We start from the raw sequence: 22,870 nt of genomic DNA on the forward strand, positions 1-22,870 counted from the left end.
TACAAATCACCTAAAATTTTCTTGGAAATATAGGATTTGATCAAAACAAAGTATTCTAATTTTTTGGTAACGTCGTACGAGTCTATCGCCGATTGTTTGGTGTGAAAAAATGTAATGTTTTGAACATCATTTGAAATTGGATTCCCGTAATTACAACTTAATCGTAAATACCATATGAACATCATTTGAAATTAGATTTGTCTACTACAAGCAACTTCAAGTTGTACATTTTATAGTAAGCATACACCTATAGGAGGTTGATACGGAAATCCTAGCGAATTGGGATTAGAAATTCTATTGGGATGGAACTTCTAATTCTCGATCATTAAAACCTTCAAATTAACTCGATTTCAACCTTGAGGATTGGATTAGATGCATATTTTCTTAAGATCAAATATCTCGAAACAAGAACTAGTCCTTGTCCCAAGATTCAAACACTCCACAAATAGAATGATCAATCCCATTTGAATGTTCTTGACATGCAACTCAACACATGAATTGCTACAAAAAAAAAAAAAAAAAAAAAAATCAAGAAGCTCTCGGGCTAAACTTGAAAAAAGAAGCTCTAATGCTAAATTCAATTCATCGCAAAACTTTTGAACAACCTAAAGGCTCCCAATAAAAACACTAATACAACGTAGTAAAATGACAAAATTACCCTAATTTAAATGTCATAGAAAGGGATAAAATTGGAAAAATATACTAAAAGTATATCAAAAATTGTTAAAATAAAATTTAATTAGTAATTTGATGCATGGGCGGTTTGTATCAAAGGTCATGTACAACCGAGCCCTTATAAGAAAGCTTTCAATTCAGGTAGAGTAAGTAGCACCTTAATCTCAAATGTGTTATTTAGATAAATAGCAAATTTTAAAGTTTGGTTAGAAAAATAGCAAAAAAATTTAAAATTGTAATAATAGATAAACGATTTTTTAAAATAAAAAATAATAAATAGCAATTATCCAAAATACCCATGCACACTAAACTTGATTAAAAAAATTCACAACTTAAAACAAATCCAAGAATTAGGTGTGTGAGGTTGAAGTAGAGAATGAAGAAAGATAGGGTTACATTTCTTTCTTTTTTTCTTTTCTTTTTTACTTCTTATTAATTTGAATTCTATTAAAATGTATTATAAAACAAAATCTAGAATTTAAATTCTTTTTCTTTCTCATATATATATATATATATAAACTGCAATTAGAGTTAGTCTCTTATCTTTTTCCTTTTCAAATTCAAAATTTACTAATTCCAAGTATTTTATCAACTTAAATCTAAAAAAGTCTAATCTCTTATCAAATACATTTAAATTATTCTCATTTATATTGATTTTGACACCCAAATACAAAATTAAAAGGAAATAAAAATAAATTATTTTAGACAATTAATTTAAATTCACCTACAAAATGTATAAACACATCGAAAATAGTAAGATAAATCGAATTTGAGAAGAAAATATATAAACAAATCAGAAAAGGATAAGATAAAATTGAAACTAATAAAATAGATTTGAATAGATATTGATAGAGAAAAACAGTAATAAACAAAATTATGTCATAATCGTGAATCATGAAAATGATGGTTAAAACCTCATAACTTCATAGTATAACTATACTGTATATGTAAATGTAGATATTATTACACCGTGTCTTGTATATGTAATTGTGTATTTGTTAATTACTCGAACGTATTGATATTGGTGGAGAAAAATGAAATACAATATCATGCTATAATCAGGAATCACAAAAATTATTATTAAAACCTCATAATTTTATATTATAATTACATTGTATATGTAAATATAGATCAATTAAATCTCATAACTTCATATTGCAATCTAAATGAATTGAAAAAAAAAAAAAAAAAAAAAAAAGATGAAACACATGAATAACACTATGTATAAACAAATGAAAAAAAAAAATAGATAAAGACTTAATCTTGTAACAAAATGTTAAAATAATCGAAAATAGTTAAAGATAAAACTAAATATATAAAGAAAAGATAAAAAGAAAAAAGATATTTGAAAAGAAAAATGAGAAAAGATTATTTGTTTAAATAGAAAAATATTTAGAACCTAGTTAGATAAAATCAAAATTGATAATAAAAATAAATTTAAATTTAAATTGGAGGAGAAAAATGAGTTTGATTTATTTTGATTAATTCAAGAAGTAATTTGGTAGAATCCCGTTTATGTATTTACTGTTTTGGTTCAAAATAGCCTAAAAAGTCGAGACCTCCTCCTCTTTCAACTTACAAGCTCAATTCTAAAATGAAAAGTTCGATAATCCCCGCTAATAGATTTTGTTAGTGGCCCTATTTCTAACTACTTTTATTCTCTCCCACGTTTACATTTGTACCCCTCTCCCCATTCTTTTTGTTAATTCTCTTTTCATATTTTCTAAATATGAGGGTCTATCATAGTTATTAAAATGAGCAAAACATATTTTTGATAACTTATGCTTGACCATTATTATAACATTGCCGACTTAAATCCTAAAACGTTGCATACATTATCCAATTAGCCATAAATGTTAGCAACATGGCCGAAATGACGAATGACCTCAATAGAAATAGAACAATCAAATCTATAGTAGTAATTACACTATCATTTGAAAAAATAGCAAAAGACGAGATCCTTTTAAATTATTGTAAAATGTATTAATGTCACGTAAGTCCAATTTTCTAAAATCTTAAAATGTCCTAAAATGTCCTCATTGTCTTCTTTAATTGTGTGTAATTAATTTGACATCTTTGTTGATGAGATGTAATTTAATTGCTACTGGATAATTTACCATAAATTTTACGATTTAATAGCTATTTTGGATTTTCTAATAAGATATTAAATTAATTATTTTAACTAAGATTTGTTGTTTTTGTTATACTTTCTATTAATTTTAAGCAAAGATTCATGGCTTTTAAAATTATCTCTGAAGTTATATTTATTATCCCTCTATGATTGTTCAACGAGAACATCGAGGCTTGACTTAGTTTTTAAGGTAGGTCAAGCATCTATTCATGAGATCATTTAATTGATTAATAATTTGACGATTTAATTGAGATTTACGTACCAAGAGATACCGGTGCCAAGTAGTTTAGACTTATATAATAAATTAATTTATTTTTAATTTTTAATTCGTTTAATCCGCTTTGCCATTTTAAAAAGTTAAAACATGTCATTGTAGCCCAACTGAAATAAAACAGCCCAATAAGGACCAAATAACATTAACCACAAGCACAGCAAGGCCCAGCCCAGTAAGATCTTTACCAACTCGTTTTGAACTAAAATTTGGAGGGGTGCGCCAGACCTTGGCGGCAGTGTAATGCCTAGGCAACGCGTAAGAGTCCCAGGCAGCAAGCTGCAAGAAATGGGCCCTACCCCTAAAAAAAGTAATTTAATATCATGTGGACCAATGGCCCACGTATCAGATATTAAACTGATAAGAACAGATACTACACTTGATCTTAGCCAAAAGGCCGAGAAAGGTATACTTTTCAATCCCATAATCCTTCCCCTTTTATACTACCTTCCATGCTCCTTCTTATTAAGCCCGCCCGATGTGGGACAGATACATGTCTTCCTTTTACTTTGCTATCTAACCTCCTTCTTGAAGTAATTTTTTGTTTGCTAGATTTAAATTTATATTTTTTATATTTTTGTTTTTAACTTTTTCAGAAATATTCATTGAAATCAACATTTTATATATGGATGTTCAATTGTTTGGTAGAAAAACTTTTTATACCAAACTCAAATGTTCGAGTTGTAAATTTCTTCAACTTAAATAACCTTTATTAAAAAATGAATCCAACCCAACTCAACCATAAAATATTTGGATTGGGTTGATTCGGGTTAATTAGGTCATTTATTTAAAATTTTGTTTTAAAAAGAAACAAAACGTAAATATATAAAAATCTAATTTAATTATTTTTATATATTAAATTAAGATTAACAACTCAATTTCAATTTATACAGTGAAAGTTTTCTTTCTAAATTGCAAAGAAACTATTTTTTAGAGTTGTTGAAGAATAAATTATTCAAAAAAATATTGGAATTTACTAAAATTAAAATCAATATATGTATAAATAATTGTGTTATAAGTAATAAAAATAAAGTTAATAATAAATTCGAATCGGTTCAGATTGGTTCATGGTTCAACTGTTTGGGTTATATTAATTGAATCCATGAACCAACCCAATTCATAAAATTTTCATTTATTTGAACCCAATCCAACCCAAACCGCACGATTGGGTTGTAATCATCAGATTTTTTGAATACCCCTAATTTTATGAATATTTTCATTGAAATTTTCGTAAAATTAAGACATCGATATTTCCATCGACATCGACATTTTAAACCTTGGTTATAAGATCGGTTCTATTTGATACCCATTTCATTTTTTATGTTTAAAATTAATGTTTATCTTCTCCTAAATTTTATAATATGTTCTCACATTTCTTTATATAAAAAAATATTAAAATTTTTAGTCTAATTCTAACAAAAAAAAACACTTTAAAAACTACTTCTTAATATTTGGTTTTGATTTTTGAAACCGTAGTAGAAAGTGGATTAAAAAAATTTATAATTTCATAAACCGTAGTAGAAATTCCACCTCCAAGCAAATAGAAATGAAATTGATATCTTCGAATCTTCCAATCAATCTAATCTAAACAAGAAGAAAGTTGTGAATGACCCCTAAACCCACCTTCTCCTCTCCTGGTTTCAGAATTAATTAAGTCTTCACTTCTATACAGACCTCCAAAATTCCAAATTCGTAATTTCTCATGTTGATGTACAAATTGACCTACAAAAATTACACCTTCATTTGTTCGCTCTTTACTGGTGAATTTGTTCTAACAAGTTTAGGGTTTAAGACCCATACTTCAATAGTACTTAAGGGTTAATTAAGTTATAAGATTGTATTTGCATTTATCTTCACCTAAGGTTTTTTATTCTATGGTGTGTTTGAAATATATTTTTTAAACTGTTTAATTTAAAAAATAAGTGATTTCGAAAGAAATTGGAGTGTTTGGTAACCACTCAAAATAGTTTTTTAAATGTAGTTTAATCGATTTTTATCAAAAGTGTTTAAATAAAAGATTTTTTTATAACATTTTTTTCTTAAATCAATCCAAATAGACCCCAATCTCAGTTTTAATTGCAATAGGTTAAGTTGGATCTATATATAGGAGTTTCTCTAAACACGAGACATGTAACACGCACAAGCAAGAAAGGCCAACTCAGCCAATATTGAGCTTTTAGTCCTTTATTGGATCTTCCCAAAGTCTAAATGGACTTTGAGCTTGATTAATCAATCTTAAGTTGTAACGTCCTGGGTCTAAGATTCGGAATCCAGAACAAGGAAGGTTATTGTTTGGTGAATCCGAAAACATTATTAATTGCTGAAAATTGGATTTGTTTTTCCTCTTAACAATGAAGCTTGCTTAGGTTGGGTTTTGCCGTGGAGAGTTAGAAGGGGATTTAGATCTGCCTTCACTTTGGGTAAGTTTGCGTGGAGACTTTCTGAAAATATTATGTTTGGATTTAGGCCGTAAACGTTAAATATAATCTTGATTTATGTGATAGTGTGAGCTCAAGGTTTCTAAAGGCCAAAGGAAGATGGTTTTGCTTGGACAAATATTTAGGCTGTAATCTTGATTTTTATGATAGAGTTGAAGGAATTTTGAAGTTTTTGGGAGGTGTGGGGGGTGTTGTCTAATAAGTACCGTGGCCGATTCGCGAATTATTTGAGTTTTTCCATGAGTTCTTGTATAAATTTGAGTTTCGGAATTTTGGCATATTGTTTCGTGGGAATTGAAATTCGTTTTTGGAGAATCTTGGTTCAAATCGTTGAGGAACGTTTGGAATCGATTTTGGAACAATCTACATTTTGGGGGGCTCGTTCCAGACCTTTTTACTCAGGATAAAAAGAATTTTGGTTTTCTTATCACGTTTGGGCTTTTTCTCGAGGTAAGTAATCTTACTACTAGAACCGCCCTCGTATCAGGCGATATAATTAGGATAATTTTTATGGTTCTAACTGTAAATTGTGATGCTGATTAAAGAGGATATATGAGTATATAATAAATATGTTTGAATTTTATGAAATATTTTAAGAGGATGAATGAGCATGAACTAAATTTTTTATGACATGTTATGAGGATGCATGTACTTAAAGTTATGTTTTATGTTGTGGGACTTTGCCTTATATTACATGATATTTATGTTAATGATAGTTGCCTCCTACCCGTAGTTATGTACCCACCAGAGGTTAGTGTCTCCTTCGGGATTCACCAGAGGTTGGTGATCTCCTTTCGGATATCACCAGAGATTAGCTAGTGATCTCCTTCGAGATTTCACCAGAGGTCTGTGTTTCCTTCGGGATTCACCAAAGATTAGTGATCTCCCTCAGGATATCACCAGAGGTTAGTGATCTCTTTCGAGATTTCACTAAAGGTTTGTGTTTTCTTCGAGATTCACAAGAGGTTAGTGATCTTCTTCGAGATTTCACCAGAGGTTTGTACTTCCTTTGAGATTCACTAGAGGAAAGCGTTTCCTTTGGGATTCACCAGAGGCTGTGATCTCCTTCAGGACTTCACCAGAGGTTATTGATCTTCTTTGGGATTTCACCAAAGGTTTGTGGGTACATCTCACCTATGATAGGGCGAGTTCAATTTTTCACTAGATAACCATCCATTATAAGTAGAAGTTTTTGCACGTCCCACTAGAATATTACATTTATTGGACATAAATACTTAGTCTGATCCCGATAGTGGGGTTACTTACCGGGTATTTTATACTTATCCTCTCTTATTTTATACTCATCCTTTCTTATGTTATGTTTTTCTTATATTATTGTATAAGCCAAAACTTCAACCTAATGTCTCAAGCCATAGGGCGTTACACAAGTATTTGTCAAGCCTTAACTTGATTCAACCTGACCCTAATCTAGATCGCAAGTCCAATCCAAATAAGCAAGTAACTTCACGGTCAGAGAGACACCTCCTATGGATACAAGGTAAGCAATCATTTTAGGCTACTTAAAAATTTTGGGAAACCTAGCTTCTAGATCCTATTTGATAAATTTTTTGTTTTAGTTTTTGAAAATTAAGTTTATTTCCTCTCAATTTCTTACAATGGTTTGCATCTTACTAAGTAAAATGGTGAATTTTTAACCCAATTCCAAATTCCAAATTTATGTATTTAGAAACTACTTTTTCGTAATTTTGAAAACTTGGCTTGGTTTTTAAAATCTTTGTGAAAAGTAGATAATAAATCAAAAAACCTAGAGGTAAGAAGGGCATTGATATGCTTAATTTTAAAAAACCAGGTCGGAACCTTAGTTTTAGTCAAATTTAAAAAATAAAAACAAGTTTTTAAGATCCCATTTGGTAACTATTTCTTTTTTGTTTCCGTTTTTGAAAATTAAGCCTATTTCTTCCTCATTTTCTTATAATGATTTGCATCTTTATCAAGCATAATGATTGAATTCTTAGCCAAGTTTCAAAAACAAAACCAAGTTTTTCAAAGCCATTTTTTTTAGTTTTCAAATTTTGGTTTGGTTTTTAAACTATTTGTAAAAAGTAGAAAACTAAAGAAAAAATTTAGAGGGATAAGTAATGTCTATAGGCTTAACTTTCAAAACAAAAACAAAAAATCAAATAGTTACCAAATGAGGTTTACACAGTTATTTTTTTAATTTTTAAAATTTGGCTTGATTTTTTAAATTATTGGTAAAAAGTAGATAATAAAGGAAGAAATTTGGATGAAAGTAATGTCTATAGGCGTAATTTTTTAAAAACAAAAATAAAAAATCAAATGATTACCAAGAAGGGTCTAGTTTTTGAATCTTCAAATTATATATTTTGAATCCTTGAGTTTTAACGATAGGTTAAAAATGTCCTTGAAGTATTTTTTATTATTTTAAATTGAGAAAATAATTTTAAAATGATAATTATACAAAATTTTCACCTAAAATATCTAAATAAATTTGTTAATGATGTTTGAGGTTCAAAATTCCCAATATATTGTCAAATACATATTAAAGAAAACATTGTGAAATACAATCATGTTTTCCAAATCTACACTAGCAAATGCACCCAAATTATCTAGTTGTTGAGTTGTTAAAATAAGGACTTTAAAGCAAAAAGGTTTAATTTAGCTCTGCATATTAAAAAGTGTAGTAAGTATCTGAACTTTTATTTATATGTTCAATAAGTTCCTAAATTTTAAAAGAGTAATCTGATAGACTAATTTAAAAAATTGAACTAAAATAATACATGACTTGACTTTACAAAATAAGATTTTGTAATCCATTTCAAACTTTTTTGAATATCACATTTTCTTTACTTCTCTCATTCTATTTCTATCTTTAAACTTATTCCTCTAGATCTCTTCCCTTTATTTCGTCTCCGATAACAACACTCTCTTTCCTATATTTTGCCTTTGCCAACAATAGCAACAACAATGAATAAAGTTGTTTCTTCTTCCTTTGACGACGCATGATGACATCGGCAACGAATTGAATTTTTAATTCAAACACCAAACGAACCAAGTAAGAGCGAGAGAGTGAGAAAAAGCAAGAAAGTGAGTGATAGAATAGGAACAAAAAAAATTATCCAAAAAAAGGCTTGGTGTTAGAAAGCTTAGTTTTGAAAAAGGTTGTCAAATTTTTTTTTTTTTTTTTTTTTTTTAAAAATAGATCATGCATGTTGGAAATTTATACTAAGATATAAATTAAATGCGGAATATCAAAATTATATCTTAAATTTCCACTTCCACAAGTTAGAGCAAAAAAAATTAACGATCATAAAATTACAACATAAATAAGAGAAAGAAAAAGAGAATCCACATCGAAAATATACTGATTCGCCCCAAACTTGGGATTACATTTAGTCTTCTGCAATTGCATATTCTACTATGATGTAGATAATGTACAAATCTCTCCCAAAGAGCCCAACACTAACTATTTGATTTCCTATATCACAACTTGGTATCTTGGAATTAACAGTAAAGAGAAAACACCCAAAACCAAGAGAATATTTGCTTTCAAATACTCTCACCATCTCACATGGACTGCATAAAAAATAAAGGAAAATATAATTCTTGAAAAACGAAGAATTGACCTTTTGCCACAAGAAACTTTCAATTGTCGTCAACTTGGACCTTTATCTTTGATTTTTTTTTTTTTGTACCTGACTCCCATCTTTTCATGTAAACACATATATATATGTGTGTAACCTGTCGAAAAACCTAACTACATAAATGGGCCAAGCCCAATTAGTGACACACCGAAATTAAGATGGTTTTTCTTTAATTTTGTCCAAGTCAAAAATATGTATGTATGTATGTATATATGTATGTATGTAAAAAAATGTATGTATGTATGTATGTATGTATGTATGTATGTATGTATGTATCTTGTGTGCTTCTCCATGGAGTTTTGTCTCCACAATCCCAACATTCTCCCACTTGGAGATCAACGACAATCTTGCCTCCCACTGCAATAAAACATAATATCTTGGCAAACTCCAAGACTATAATCCCACTACAACTGTCATCTCTGATCTTTTTGGTAAAGTCTAAAGTTCAACATAAAACCTGTAAAATCAACAAGGTAATAAAACATAAAACCATCAGAAAATAACTATAGCTCGTCTATTCTTACCCTGAGGTTGTCACGTACTCCCACTCTAGCTAAGTGGTACCAACTGTCATCTTCTTCAATCCTGAACACCTATTTTTGAAGAAGACAAATTTTGCAAATGGTTTAACTCCTTCAAACCTGTTGCAAAGCTGGAGACTTTATATTTGACCTTGATGATTGCTTTGGTCTTTCACTTTGGTGCTCTTATTCCCTTCTGCGACTTTATCAATTCATTCAACTGTCTGATAACTTGGGGTTTATGATAACCATCAACTTTCTCTCTTGGACTTCCCAATTGCTTCTGAACTGATGGACCTTGATCTGACTGATTAACACTAGCTATCATTGTCGCTAGCTCAACTGTACCTTTATACTTGCCATCTGCAACTATAACTGGCATCCACCATCTGTCACACCCTCTCCCAAGCTCACCTCTCAAGTCCGAAAGGACATGTGAGGATGACAAATACCGCCCTTTTGTGATACCTATTACCCATCTCTTATATGTTTTTCTTAGTAAACTTACAACCAAGAAAATATAACAACAAATATTTGGCTTAACTTCTTTTATTACATACAACATAAAGTTTACAAGCCCTCAAACTCAACTCAACAGTTCCAGACTCTTAATTACAAAAACTCATAATAACAAACTTAAGTCTAGAAGTGTGACTGTAGTATGGCAGACCTTGACCTCAAGTGGCACCCTAGAACTCCTCTCTTTCGCTACCTGCTGAGGGGAAGGGGGAATGAGGGGAGGAACAAAACATTTAGAAAACATGAGCTAGGAAGCCCAGTGAATGGTATGTTATATACAAAAATAGGTTTTGCTTTTGAAATTCGTTTTGAAGATGTTTGCATAGACAAACAATCATAAAACAATATCATAATATACAAATGTAAACATCTCAGTCTGGTAACCGAGATACACTACCATGATCATATGTTTCTCGAAAATGAATCATGTCAACCAAATACGAGACCGAGAAAATAGGCCCAGTACCCAATAAAACCCACTGAATGTGCACATGTCGAAAATATCCCGCTAGACATACTCGGGTACGCTGACAATCCCAGCCAGATGTCCATGAGGTATGTTAACATTTCCTGAGTACCATTTCGATTTTCCAATCAAAGCATTATAAAACATGTTTTCAAACGAAACTAAAGTTAAAACTGTCATCCAAGTAAAACAACGGAAAACCAGTGATCAAAATCCAAGAAATCATATTTTTCGATCATGCCAAGGTTTTCAAAACCATACATATACATATATATATATAATATCATATATGTATACAGATTTAACCAAAACATTTAAAAATAAATCACTCACAGTTCACCATCAGGTGTTTACCTCTTTTCAAACTTCTTGGTTTTCCTGGTTCTTCCTTGGATTCCGAGCCTACATTAGCCTAATTTTAGCTTAGAATCTTATGTTTAGGGCTAAAATAGCCTTAGAATACCTTCTTGGCCCTAAACTCAACTTACCAACTCCAACAGAAATGAAAACAGACTTCGGATATCCTTGGGAAGTTGTGGACGCATGGTGACATTCCTAAACATTTTTTGGATGCATGGTTGCATCAACAGACCAGTTGGGCGCATGGTCCACCCTCTTGGACCTGCCTTCCATTGGCACATGGCATCATGACCAACACATAGGCATACCTCTTTAATGCATGGTCTTTCTTTGAAACCCTAATTCTCTCCAACTATTTCCTTCTGAGTCTCCTCCGAGGAAATTTGATTTGTGAGCTGAAATGAAGCTCTTCAGGAGTATTTGTAGGCCCTCAAGAGTGTCCTTGACATTCTTCCTATTGATGGAAAAATAGGCATGCGCAGTGGAAATGAGTATCAATTTTACTCTAATTGCACAAAAAAAACATACAACCCTAAATTAATTAATTAGGATTTTTTTTAAAATATTACCTTTGAAGCTCCCGAAACTCTTCTATCTCCGCTCGAACATAATCGGACAACCACTAGAGCTGACCTACTATCCTCTGGACTCATAACCGGGTTGTGGGACCCGATGGATGAAGAACCCGAGAGAGAAAGAAAGATATGGAAATAGAGGATGGATTTTTGGTTGGGATTGGGTTTTGAATTTTTATCAAAAAATGGTGATTTTTCTAGCCCAAATTTAGAAACCAAATTTTGAAAAAATGTCAAAAGTCTTTTCTCCAAATTGAAAGTCCAAATTTATAGAAAAAACCATGCAAAATTGCATGAAACAAATTCATAAAAAACCCAACACCTCAAAATCCACTATCTAAGTGGGCTTGATGTCTCGACTATAAGCCAACACCTAGCCCACTAGCTTGTTAGTGGAATTATCCAACAAAAATTTGGATTTTTCCACTAACTTTAGTCAAAGGGCAAAATAATCATTTTGTCAAAGTCAAACTTTGACCGAAAAATCAACATTTTGACTTTTTATGATTTTTTCCGTGTTGACTAATTTTTACCTCCCGAGCATGAATCTACATTCATTTTCTCAAAATTCAAATCACATTTGAATATAAGGTCGGTCAAACTTTGACTTTTCAAAGTAAAAAGTCAACTATTTGACTTTTTACTTCTTTGACCATTTCCATTATTTCCAAGCTTCCGAATATGAACGTATTCATATTCTTGATATTTAAATCACATTTAAATATTAAAGCTGTATGTCTAAACTGAAAAATCGACCACTATATCACATATACTTGTCGGTTTCTCTCTCTTCACCTAATTCAAACAATTCGAATTATTCTATCATATTGTTCTAAGTTTATTCCATATGAGCTAGTAGGGGAACCTAATGGACCTATAGATCATGGGCTCCAACGATCCGAGATTAGCTGGCTAGACTCTTTAGATGGAGCTAATCAACATCGTTAACTCACGGGTCATTCCACTATAGTCCTGTAGTTGCAATCCCCTCACTATAGATATATTTGTGTCCATATGATATAATCATGATTAGTAAGTTAATCCTTCACAGGTTGTTAGTAATCTCGGTTGGGTCATAAAAACTGTTTTACCCCCGAGACTACATCTTATTCCTTAAGTTTCACTGATCCTCTAATGAACAATTAGTGTAAGGTCCAAGCTATAAACCGAACCCCTCTCGGGCGAAGGAGAGGGTAGGGCCCCTTGTTCAAGACCTGGATTAAGTACTAAAGGGAACAACCTATCTACTATCCCTATAACGGGTAGGAGTGAATTCCGTTTTGCACCCTATCTTCCCAGTTATCCACCTGATCTTACCCATAAAATAGGAGGCTTATTGGGCCAACGATAATGAGCTGCCCTCACCAATACAGATCTAAGGATAATTCCGAGTGAACAGGAGTTCATAGTTAGCTCAAGATTAAAATTAAGTTAGCTAAGTCATCAATTAACGAAATAGTCAGTTTTATACATAAAATGGGATTTAGAACGTAAAAAGTGACTATTTCATGGTTCAGTCTTATGCAAACTCATTGCATAGGATGCCCCCACTCACATATCTCTATATGAATGATTTAGGATCACATCGTTTGTACTAACTACAAAGTGGGCCGCATCCATAGTGTCCTCAGAATAAGGTGCCCAACCTCATTCATATACTATAGATCATTTTGGATATATATTTGAACTTGATCTACATTTATGTCACTACAAAAAGTTCAAACTTAAATTTAATAGCCTCGGATCCTTAGTTTATTGAATTCATGAATATAGAATTTAAATTTACTAAAGATTTTCAATAATAGCTTTATTGACCAAGAATATGATATTACAAACTACGATTTTTAGGACATAAAATCCAACAAACTCCCACTTGGACTAAAACTCCTAGTAGGATCAAACGATGCTGAATTTAACTGTGAGAAATTAATATTACATATGAGTACAATAAACATATGAATACAATAAACTAGGGCATTCACGCCCAACATAATCTCCCACTTGTCCTAGTTTAGAAACACCGTAGACCTAAACTCTGTAGGTGACCCTAAAAAACTTTAGCTGTGAGGGTTTTTGTAAAAGGATCAACAATGTTTTTCTTAGAAGGTATCTGGGTCACTATAACGTCACCATGGTGTACGATTTCCCAGATAAGGTGGTACTAGCATTCGATGTGCTTTCCCAGTTTATGGCTTCGAAGTTCTTTTGAATTTGCAACTGCACCGTTGTTGTCACAATACAAGGTGATGGGTAGGTGTATATTTGGAACAACTTCCAAATCTGTCAAGAATTTCTTCAGCCATACTACTTCTTTTGTTGCTTCACAAGCAGCTACGTATTCAGCTTCCATTGTGGAGTCAGCTATACAAGTTTGTTTTACGCTTCTCCATACTATTGCTCCTCCGTTAAGAGTGAACACTGATCCAGATGTAGACTTCCTAGCATCTTTATCAGTTTTGGAAATCAGAGTCGATGTATCCAGTAAAGATCAGATCCTTAGCACTATACACGAGCATGTAGTCACCTTGTTCAACTCTCTATAGTCAATGCACAGACGTAACGATCCATCCTTCTTTTTCACAAACAAAACGGGTGCACCCCATGGTGACACACTAGGGCGAATGAAACCCTTATCCAACAACTCCTGCAATTGGACCTTCAGTTCCTTCAACTCTGCCGGGGCCATCCTGTATGAGGCCCTCGAAATAAGGGTTGTGCCTGGCTCCAATTCAATGGCAAAATCTATCTCCCGCTGCGAAGGCAATCCGGGAAGGTCTTCTGGAAACACATCCGGAAAATCCCTCACTACTGGCTCTGAAGTCAAGGTAACTTCGTTCTCCCTGGTGTCTACCACACTCGCCATAAAGCCTCAGGCTCCTTGGTCGAATAGCCTATTGGCCTTCAATGCGGATATCACCTTAGGTAGGCCTACGATCCCAACCCCTTTAAACTTAAAACTAGCTCCTGTAGGAGGCATAAAGATAACCTCCTTACGAGTGCAATCTATGCTGGAATGGTTAGCAGCTAACCAATCCATGCCTAATATAACATCAAAATCGCGCATATCCAAAATTATCAGGGTTACATCTAATGCGCGGTTTGCTACCTCTACCTGACATGCCTTTATCTTTTCTGTAGCTAACATGATCTCTCCCGAGGGAGTGGAAATAGACAAAGAAAATGGCAACGATTCTGAGTCTAACATGGCGTGTCTCACAAATATAGCAGATATAAACGAGTGCGAAGAACCAGAGTCAAATAAAACAAAAACATGGTGTCCCAAATTAGGAAATGTACCTGTCACCATGGTGCCTGACTTCTCGGCCTCACGCCGAGTGGTAGAAAATACCTTTCCCTGCTATTGCTGGCGGTTCGGGCCTCTCTGGAACGATCCTACGGGCTGGCTCCTGTGCTCAAGCGCATTCCTCTTTGGGCATCTATCTGCCATATGTCCCTTCTAGCCACAACCGAAACAATTCCTAGAGCTGGTTAAACAACGTCCCCAGTGTTGCTTACCGCAAGTGGTGCATATCGGTCTATCCTCTCTACCATTCCCAGCCTGGGTACTCTGTTGTCCCCACTGACGTGGAACATGCACTGTGTTCTGACCCCTCTGCTGATGTTCAAGAGTCCTATGCTCAGCCTTCATTTTCTGTCCTGCGGAGGTCCCAATCCCGAGTGACCTTCTGTATTCCTCCCCCCCTGGGAGTCGGCATCAATCCTCACAGCAGCTCGCAGTGCCGCGGCATAAATCTGAAGATCCAAGGCATGCACCATCCCTCGCAACCCGCTCTCAGGCCCTGGATAAATCTCTCGGTCCTCACTGCCTCGGTGGCCACTATCTCAGGAGTAAATTGAAACAGCTTATCGAATTCTTACTCGTACTCCTCCACTGACATAACGCCTTGCTTTAGGTTCAAGAATTCTGCATGCTTATTGTATCGGGCGTTGGCCGAAAAGTACTTCTCATAAAAACGTTCCTTGAATTGTTCCCAAGTTGTAAGGTCACCTCCAATATCGATAATCTTTTCTACCGAACGCCACTAGATTGTCGTGTTACCAGTCAGCATGAAGACTGTGCATTGCAGTTTGTGCTCTTCCGGGACCCTCATAAAACGAAAAATTGTCTCAATGGATGACAACCACAGTTTCGCTTTGGTGGGGTCTCCCAACGATGCATTAAAGGGGCGAGGGTCATACTTCCGAAAATACCTTAAATGCTTGGCCTCGAGAGACAGGCTCTGCGTGTCCTTGTCCTGCGGACGGGTTTATCGTAACGGCTCAGGTGGCACTGGTTCCTCTTGAACCTGAGTCTGGGCAGGCTGTCCTGCCATCATGCTATGGATCAGTTCCTGCAGCTTCCCCATCAGAGCGATTGCAATAGCTTCATTTATTCAGGCTTCCATTGCCTTTTCATCCACTTGAGTCGTAGGCGAAATTGGCGCCGCCGAAGCAGTTTGATTACTCCCCTCTCTCTCTGCTGGTATTTCTTCTCTAACTATTTTCTTTGTTCTACGTTTAGGTGCCATGTCCTGTCATAAATTCGTACGTTAGCTAACTATTTTTGGGTCTCTCTTAGACATCATGTGTTTAAAACACTACATCACTGTCTTCATATATACATGGAAACTTTCATTAGTAGAACGTACCTGGCAATGACGAGGAATTCGTTACTGGCCACAGGGACACCTAGACTTACATAGTAAGTCAGTCTACAGAACCCAAAACATGGGCTTTGATACCAACTGTAACGACCCGACCCCCTAGACTTAGGTTAGGTCGTTATTAAAATAAATACATGCATAGAATTTAAAACGATGCCCAGTTATGTTGAAATAAATGCTAATTAAACAAGAAAAGTTCAAAAGACATTTATTAAATGCAATTGTTAAAACAATAATAGGGTACCCATAACTCGTAAAGACTATTAAGGGTATATAAAAGAAATAATCCTTAATAATAAGTTTAAAACGATAAAACTAAGTATTAAGGGAAAAATAAGGACTCTAAATGTCATGATGCGGAAGCGTAAAAACTACTCCCAGTGCCTCGATCATGAATTCTGCTGCGCCATTGTCGGTGCATCTCTACCCTTACCTGAAACATCAACATAAGAAAGAATGAGTATAAAATACTCAGTAAGTAACCCCACCACTGGGGTCAGGCTAGGCATCTGTGTCCTCTAGATACCCACATATGGCACATAAATACATGTAACATATAAGAGACTGAGTTCTATTCTATTGTAGTTAAGTATGCCCATAAAATTGGTGAATCCCGAAGGAAACACAAAACTGGTGAATCCTGAAGGAAACACAAAACTGGTGAATCCCGAAGGAAACACAAACTAGTGAATCCCCAAGGAAACACAAACTGGTGAATCCCGAAGGAAACACAAACTGGTGAATCCCCAAGGAAACACAAACTGGTGAATCCCGAAGGAAACACAAACTGGTGAATCCCGAAGGAAACACAAACTAGTGAGCATCTAACTAATCAATGAGGATATTCACACAGTCTTAACATGCTAAGATTCAATATTGTATGGTTCTAAAGCATACATAAAAATCCTTAATACCATGGTTGCATCACATACCCATAATTCTTAACAACATATTATACATCATCCATGTATAACTTATATCATAAAGCCACAACATACAAGTATGCCTCAACGCCAGCAGATCATCCATCGACATATGAAAACACATACTAACGATCAAGCACTTAGGTATGTATGTAAACAAATCAGAATTTGTGCTAGAATATACTTTGATTCAAGTCATACTATCAATCAACATGCTAACAGTTACCATAACATACACTTATCATGCTAGCATACAACTAGAGCCTGGCCCGTGGGCAGTTCCAGTGATAAGATTACTTACCTTAATCGAAAATCCACAGATAAACTCAAACAATCAAACGGTGGCTGCGGCTTGAAGAAACGACCCTACCATATGAATACAACCATTAAGTTTCAGTCCAAAAAAAAATAATTACGACAACTCAGATTCAAAACCACAATACCCAATAGCTTACCCAAGGAACTTGGTTAACAACCACTCCAAAATCTCATTCCAACAGATTTTAACTCCCCAAAGGACGAAAACTTAGAACCTTAAGGATTCAAGGGTTAAGTCAAACCTAGTTTAGAAATCAAAGTGTGCCCACAAACCAACAATAAGGACTATAATCCTTACCAAAACTCTTGTCGAACGATCTCGAACCCGCTGGATAGCCACTCCAAAAGTTTCCTCGATTCAAAACTAAGGAAAAAAATAATTCGAATAAGTTAACCTTCATTCCAAACTTAATAGGGCCCAAACTTCCATCCAACTTCACAAAAGGCTTACCTAAAACTGCTAGATCCGGCGAACCCAAAGGTGACAGCGGTGGCGGACGGCGAACAGCAAACGGAGGGCGGCAGCGGGCAGCGAACGCGCAGATCCAGTGGCTGGGCTCCGACCTGGGCGAAAACGGCACAGGGCAGTGGTCCAAAATGGGAGCGGCGATAGTCCGGCTCGTGCGACAAAGGGAGGCGCGACGGCGAGTGGCGTGGTCTGACCGGCGGGATCTGGTCGGTCGAAACTCACGAACGGCGAGCAACGCAGTTGGAGGGAGGTCGACGGCTGGGTGAATGGTGGCAGTGGTGCGACCGGTTGAAAGCGGACGTGCAGTGCTTCGAGGTCAACGAACGGTGGTCGGTTGGAGGCGCACGACGACTTGGGTGCGGCGGCTGGGCGTGCGACAAGGAAGAAGAAATCGGGGGGGGGGGGCTCGCGTGGGTGAGGGAGAAGGTGAAGGGGGGTTTATAAAAGTATAATAAAATAATAATAATAATAATAATAATAAAAGGAAAATAGTATAACTTTAATTAGATTTTTTTTCCTTAACCCACTTTATACTATTTAATTCCTTTTCTTTTTCCAAAAATAGTTAATTCCTGCCATAACTTTTTTCAAATTGAATTTTTTTTTAATAAATTCCACGACAACACTTAAATCCTCGCGTTTATACTTTAAATTCAGAATTCCAAACATGTCTTTCAACTAAGAACAATTACTGAAAAGGAAAAAGTTTTACACAAAATAAATAAATAAATAAATAAAAAGGTGTCGGATGTTACACAGCTAAACCCAAATAGCGGTCAGGCTGATGAACAACTCTCCTACTACGTCGAGGCACTCTCAACTCTTAAAAAGGATGTGATTAACCAGAAATACTAGTTTTATCTACTACTTTAGTAGATGAACTAGGTATATTTGTAGCATTTTTTGAAATTTCTTTCAACACTATTTTACTGCGTAGTTGATGATTTCTAATGTGGTCTTCCTCTAAGAATGTGCCATTTATTGATACAAATACCTTTTTTTCTTGAGGATGATAAAACAGACCACCCTTGTTTCCTTTGGATAACCTACAAATAGGCATAATTTTGAACGATGTTCTAATTTCTTGGGATTTTGTACCAATACATGTGTTGGGCAATCCCAAATTATAAAGTAACGTAAACTACTTTTACGCCATTCCCATAGCTCATAGGGTGTTTCTGAAACACTTTTAGAGGGAACGTTGGGAATCAGGCAATATAGCATAGTTCATCATAGAGCGAACCATATCTAATAAGGTTCGGTTTCTTCTTTTTAATACACCATTCTGCTGAGGCGTACTAGGTGCAGATAGTTGTGACTGGATCCCCTTTTCTATCAAATAGTCTTGGAATCGTATGTCCATATACTCTCCACCTCGATCTGCTCGAAATGTCTTTATTGTTTTACCTAATTCATTCTCAACTTCAGCCTTATATTCTTTGAACTTTTCAAGAGAATCAGACTTGTGATGAAGTAGGTAAACATGACCATACCTTGAATAATCATCAATAAAACTGATGAAAAATTCATACCCACCTTGAGCCTTGACATTCATTGGTCCACAAAGGTCCGAATGTACGAGCTCTAAGGGTACTTTGGCTCTGAGACCTTTTCCAGTAAAAGATCTCTTGGTCATCTTTCCTTCAAGACAGGATTCACATGGAGGTAAAGAGTTATCTTCTAATTGACTTAAAAGTCCACTCTTGACCAATCTCCCAATCCTATTGAGATTTATGTGACCAAGTCTTAGGTGCCATAGATAAGTGTTGGAAGGGACCTTTTGTTTTTTATTTTGAGTTTCTAATGTTCTAAACATTTCAGTACTTAAAACAAAATTTGCTCTAGTTGGTCTTAACTTATATAAATTGTCTTCAAGTGTAGCAGAACAAATTTGAATACCTTTACAAAAAATGAACGCTTCATTTATATTAAAAGATATTGTATATAATTGTAATACAAGCGATAGATATCAAATTCCTCTTCATAAGAGGTGCATACAAAAAAATTTTAAGCACTAGATATCTATCTTCAAAAAACATCTTCAGATCTTTCACTGCTTCAGCTGAGACAACCTCTCCTATTCCAACTTTGAGGGTTATCTCACCTTCTTCAAGCTTTTTCCAAGAACTAGTTTCCTGAAACAAGAAACAAATATGACTAATGGCTTCTGAGTCTAGTATCCAGGTTGAAGTATCATATTCCACTAAACATGTTTCAACGACCAGTAAATCGTATTTACCTTGTGTCGTTTTCTCAGCTTTCTTCTCTGTAAGGTACTTCGGGCAATTTCTCTTCCAATGCCCGTTTTGGTTACAGTGGAAACATTTTCCTTTATCTGTATCCTTCTTTCCCCTTCTTATCTTGGGAGCCTACCCTTTTTCCTTCTTTTTCATTTGAGCTTTAGAGGGTCCAGCTTTGTTTTTAGAGGACGATCTTCTTATAAATTTTTTCTTAGTGGTAAGAACATTTGTTTCCACTTCCTTCCCCTTACCTAAAGTAAGGTTTTGGAATCGTTGGAGCTCGTAAAGAAGGGTAGTGAGGTTAAATTCTATCTTATTTAAAGACGCATTTGTCTCAAAATGTATAAAACTCTTCGGAAGAGATTGTAAGATAAAGCTAACTTGATTAGCCTCATCAATGGATTCGACGTTTACTTCATCGATTTTGAAGTACATCATCATGTCCAGGACATGTTCTCTAATAGAGGCCCCTCCCTCATCCGCTTTGTGTAAATGTGCTTAATTGCCTCGTGTCTAAGGGACCATGATGGTTGCCCAAACATTTCTCTTAATGAATCTATTGTCTCTTTAGCCGTAGCTAAGGATTCATGTTTCTTTGCCAAAACATCAGACATGCTGGCAAGAATGTAAACACGGGTCTTTTCATTGGTTTTGATCCATCGATCGTATGCTTCCCAAACAGTTCGGTTAGCATTTGAGGTTGGGGCTTGAGAACATTCCTCAGTTAAGACAAATCTTAGATTGTCAATTACCAGTATTGTGTTTAGATTTGATTTACATGTCGAATAATTATCGCCATTTAGTTTCTCGGAAGCTAAGAGTTGAATTATTGAGCTATTCATGCTGAAAAAGATAAACATATTCTTTTAGAAAAACTATAATCACAAATAAACCAATTTAATTTAGCAAAAACTAATAATGTACTCTTCATTATTATATTTTGCAACGATATTTCAAAAGTTTAGAGTAACCTCCACCAAAAGGCAGTGGATTATTCCTCTTTTGAACCAAGACAATCTTGACTAGATGCTAACCCCAAAATAACTCTTTATTCTTATAACACTTTAGTTATTGCTACTTTGGTCAAGAATATACTAACATCTTAGTAATTCTTGTAAGTGTAACCTTTCATTTTTGGATTTCAGAAAACAGAATCAACATGCTCCTGAAAGTGGAAAGTCAATATGAAAACTGATCTAAGAGTGCCTATCCAGATTTAGAGTTCGGGGTATTCCGAATCCTATAATACAACCCTCCGAAGGGAAAGGTCGCTCTAGGGCAGACATACAGGCGCATTATAGGAATCTCACGGTGCGACCTAATGGAAGAGACCGTGGGATATGTTGTTACATACCCCTCACCCACTTACTATGAACTATTTCCCCTATTCACCTTGATATTGATCCATGCAAACACTCTTCGAAAGGAGTCCGCTCCTAAGCACGACCCAAAGCCCTGCATGGACCTCACGATGTGAACTCTTAGGGACGCTAGAGCTAAAAGTACGTTACTTTTCTCTAGCTGAAGTGTTCTATAATGGTTTAGGGTATATATTAAAAACAATACTTAGAGATATATTTCGGCTAAATTAAACATATCCTAAGTCTAGTTGATAGATCCATGTATAACTCTTATACTGGATTTTAACCTATGATGTCTAGGTGATAAACAAATTTTATTACCTCACATCTCTCACGCATGCTCATTAAAACTAGGGTTATTTGACTTAGACGCCAGTTTGATCTCCAGGTAGGAGGTGTTCCATAAATCGTCATCTTAAGAACCCCCAATCTTAGACAAGATCTCCCCGGGTAAGTAAATAACTCTTTGTTTAACAAGTAATCGACCTATTCTAACTCTTTAGAAAAGCTGAGTGAAATTGCACTAATTTAATTCTAGGTGAGCATGCAACTTTTACCTTTATTATAGATTTTAAAGTCTAGGTTATTTTATAACAATTATAAAATAAAATTATAACTATTATAACCCTAGAATCATACATCTATAACATACATTCATACTTAATGACCATGCTTTAATATAACACTTTATATTAAAAAAAACTTAACATGCATACTATATACATTATAGCAATTATAACATATATCAAATGCATGTACATGTTAACCTATGGTGGGATTTTATATCTATATGGCATACTATATACATAACAAGATTCAAAATTTAATTAAAAACATACATCAACATGCATAATTAATTAAACACCCTAAAATGGATTGGTTTTGGCTCTTAAATTAAGCAAACAACTAAATTATTACAATAATAATTTGGTGTAGTACAAAAAACCGCTCTCGAACCAGCTTCAAACACTTTTGAACCAACTTGAACTGGCCAAAAAAACTCTCGAATCGACCCAAAAACTCCAAAAAAAAAAAAAAAAGGTTGAACCGGTCAAACCGGCTTAACTGGATTGGTCCAGATCGTCTGGACCGACTGGTCAACGCTTGCAGGGGCGGTCAACGGACGCTGGAGCGCCGGTCAGATGGAACGGACGGAGCGTGTGAGTCGGATCCGGGCGGGGCAGGCGTGCGTGCGAGAAATCGGGTTGGAGCGCTGCTCGGGTCGGGTCTAGGAGCACTCTCTCCGTTCTAGTGGCTATTTCGGGTCTATGAGCCATTTTTCTCCAAATTTGAAGCTGTCTTCTTTCCCAGAACCG

At 34.9% G+C, this 22,870-nt stretch overlaps 1 protein-coding gene and 1 non-coding gene across 2 annotated transcripts; both read right to left on the reverse strand.

Annotated features, from left to right (window-relative positions):
* Positions 1-3,289: 3,289 nt before the first annotated feature.
* LOC120084313 (U2 spliceosomal RNA) lies at positions 3,290-3,487 on the reverse strand. The gene has a single exon (XR_005483677.1). It is a non-coding gene; the product is annotated as a U2 spliceosomal RNA (small nuclear RNA).
* A 10,961-nt stretch (positions 3,488-14,448) lies between these two features.
* On the reverse strand, positions 14,449-14,886 carry LOC150034487 (uncharacterized). Its single transcript, XM_090316758.1, has one exon. It carries the CDS (start codon positions 14,884-14,886, stop codon positions 14,449-14,451), a length of 438 nt encoding a protein of 145 aa, XP_090172884.1.
* Between the last annotated feature and the right edge of the window lie 7,984 nt (positions 14,887-22,870).

The sequence above is a fragment of the Benincasa hispida genome, chromosome 8, assembly GCF_027475165.1.
Source record: "Benincasa hispida cultivar pf3 chromosome 8, pf3_genome.v1.1, whole genome shotgun sequence".
Taxonomy (NCBI): domain Eukaryota; kingdom Viridiplantae; phylum Streptophyta; class Magnoliopsida; order Cucurbitales; family Cucurbitaceae; genus Benincasa; species Benincasa hispida.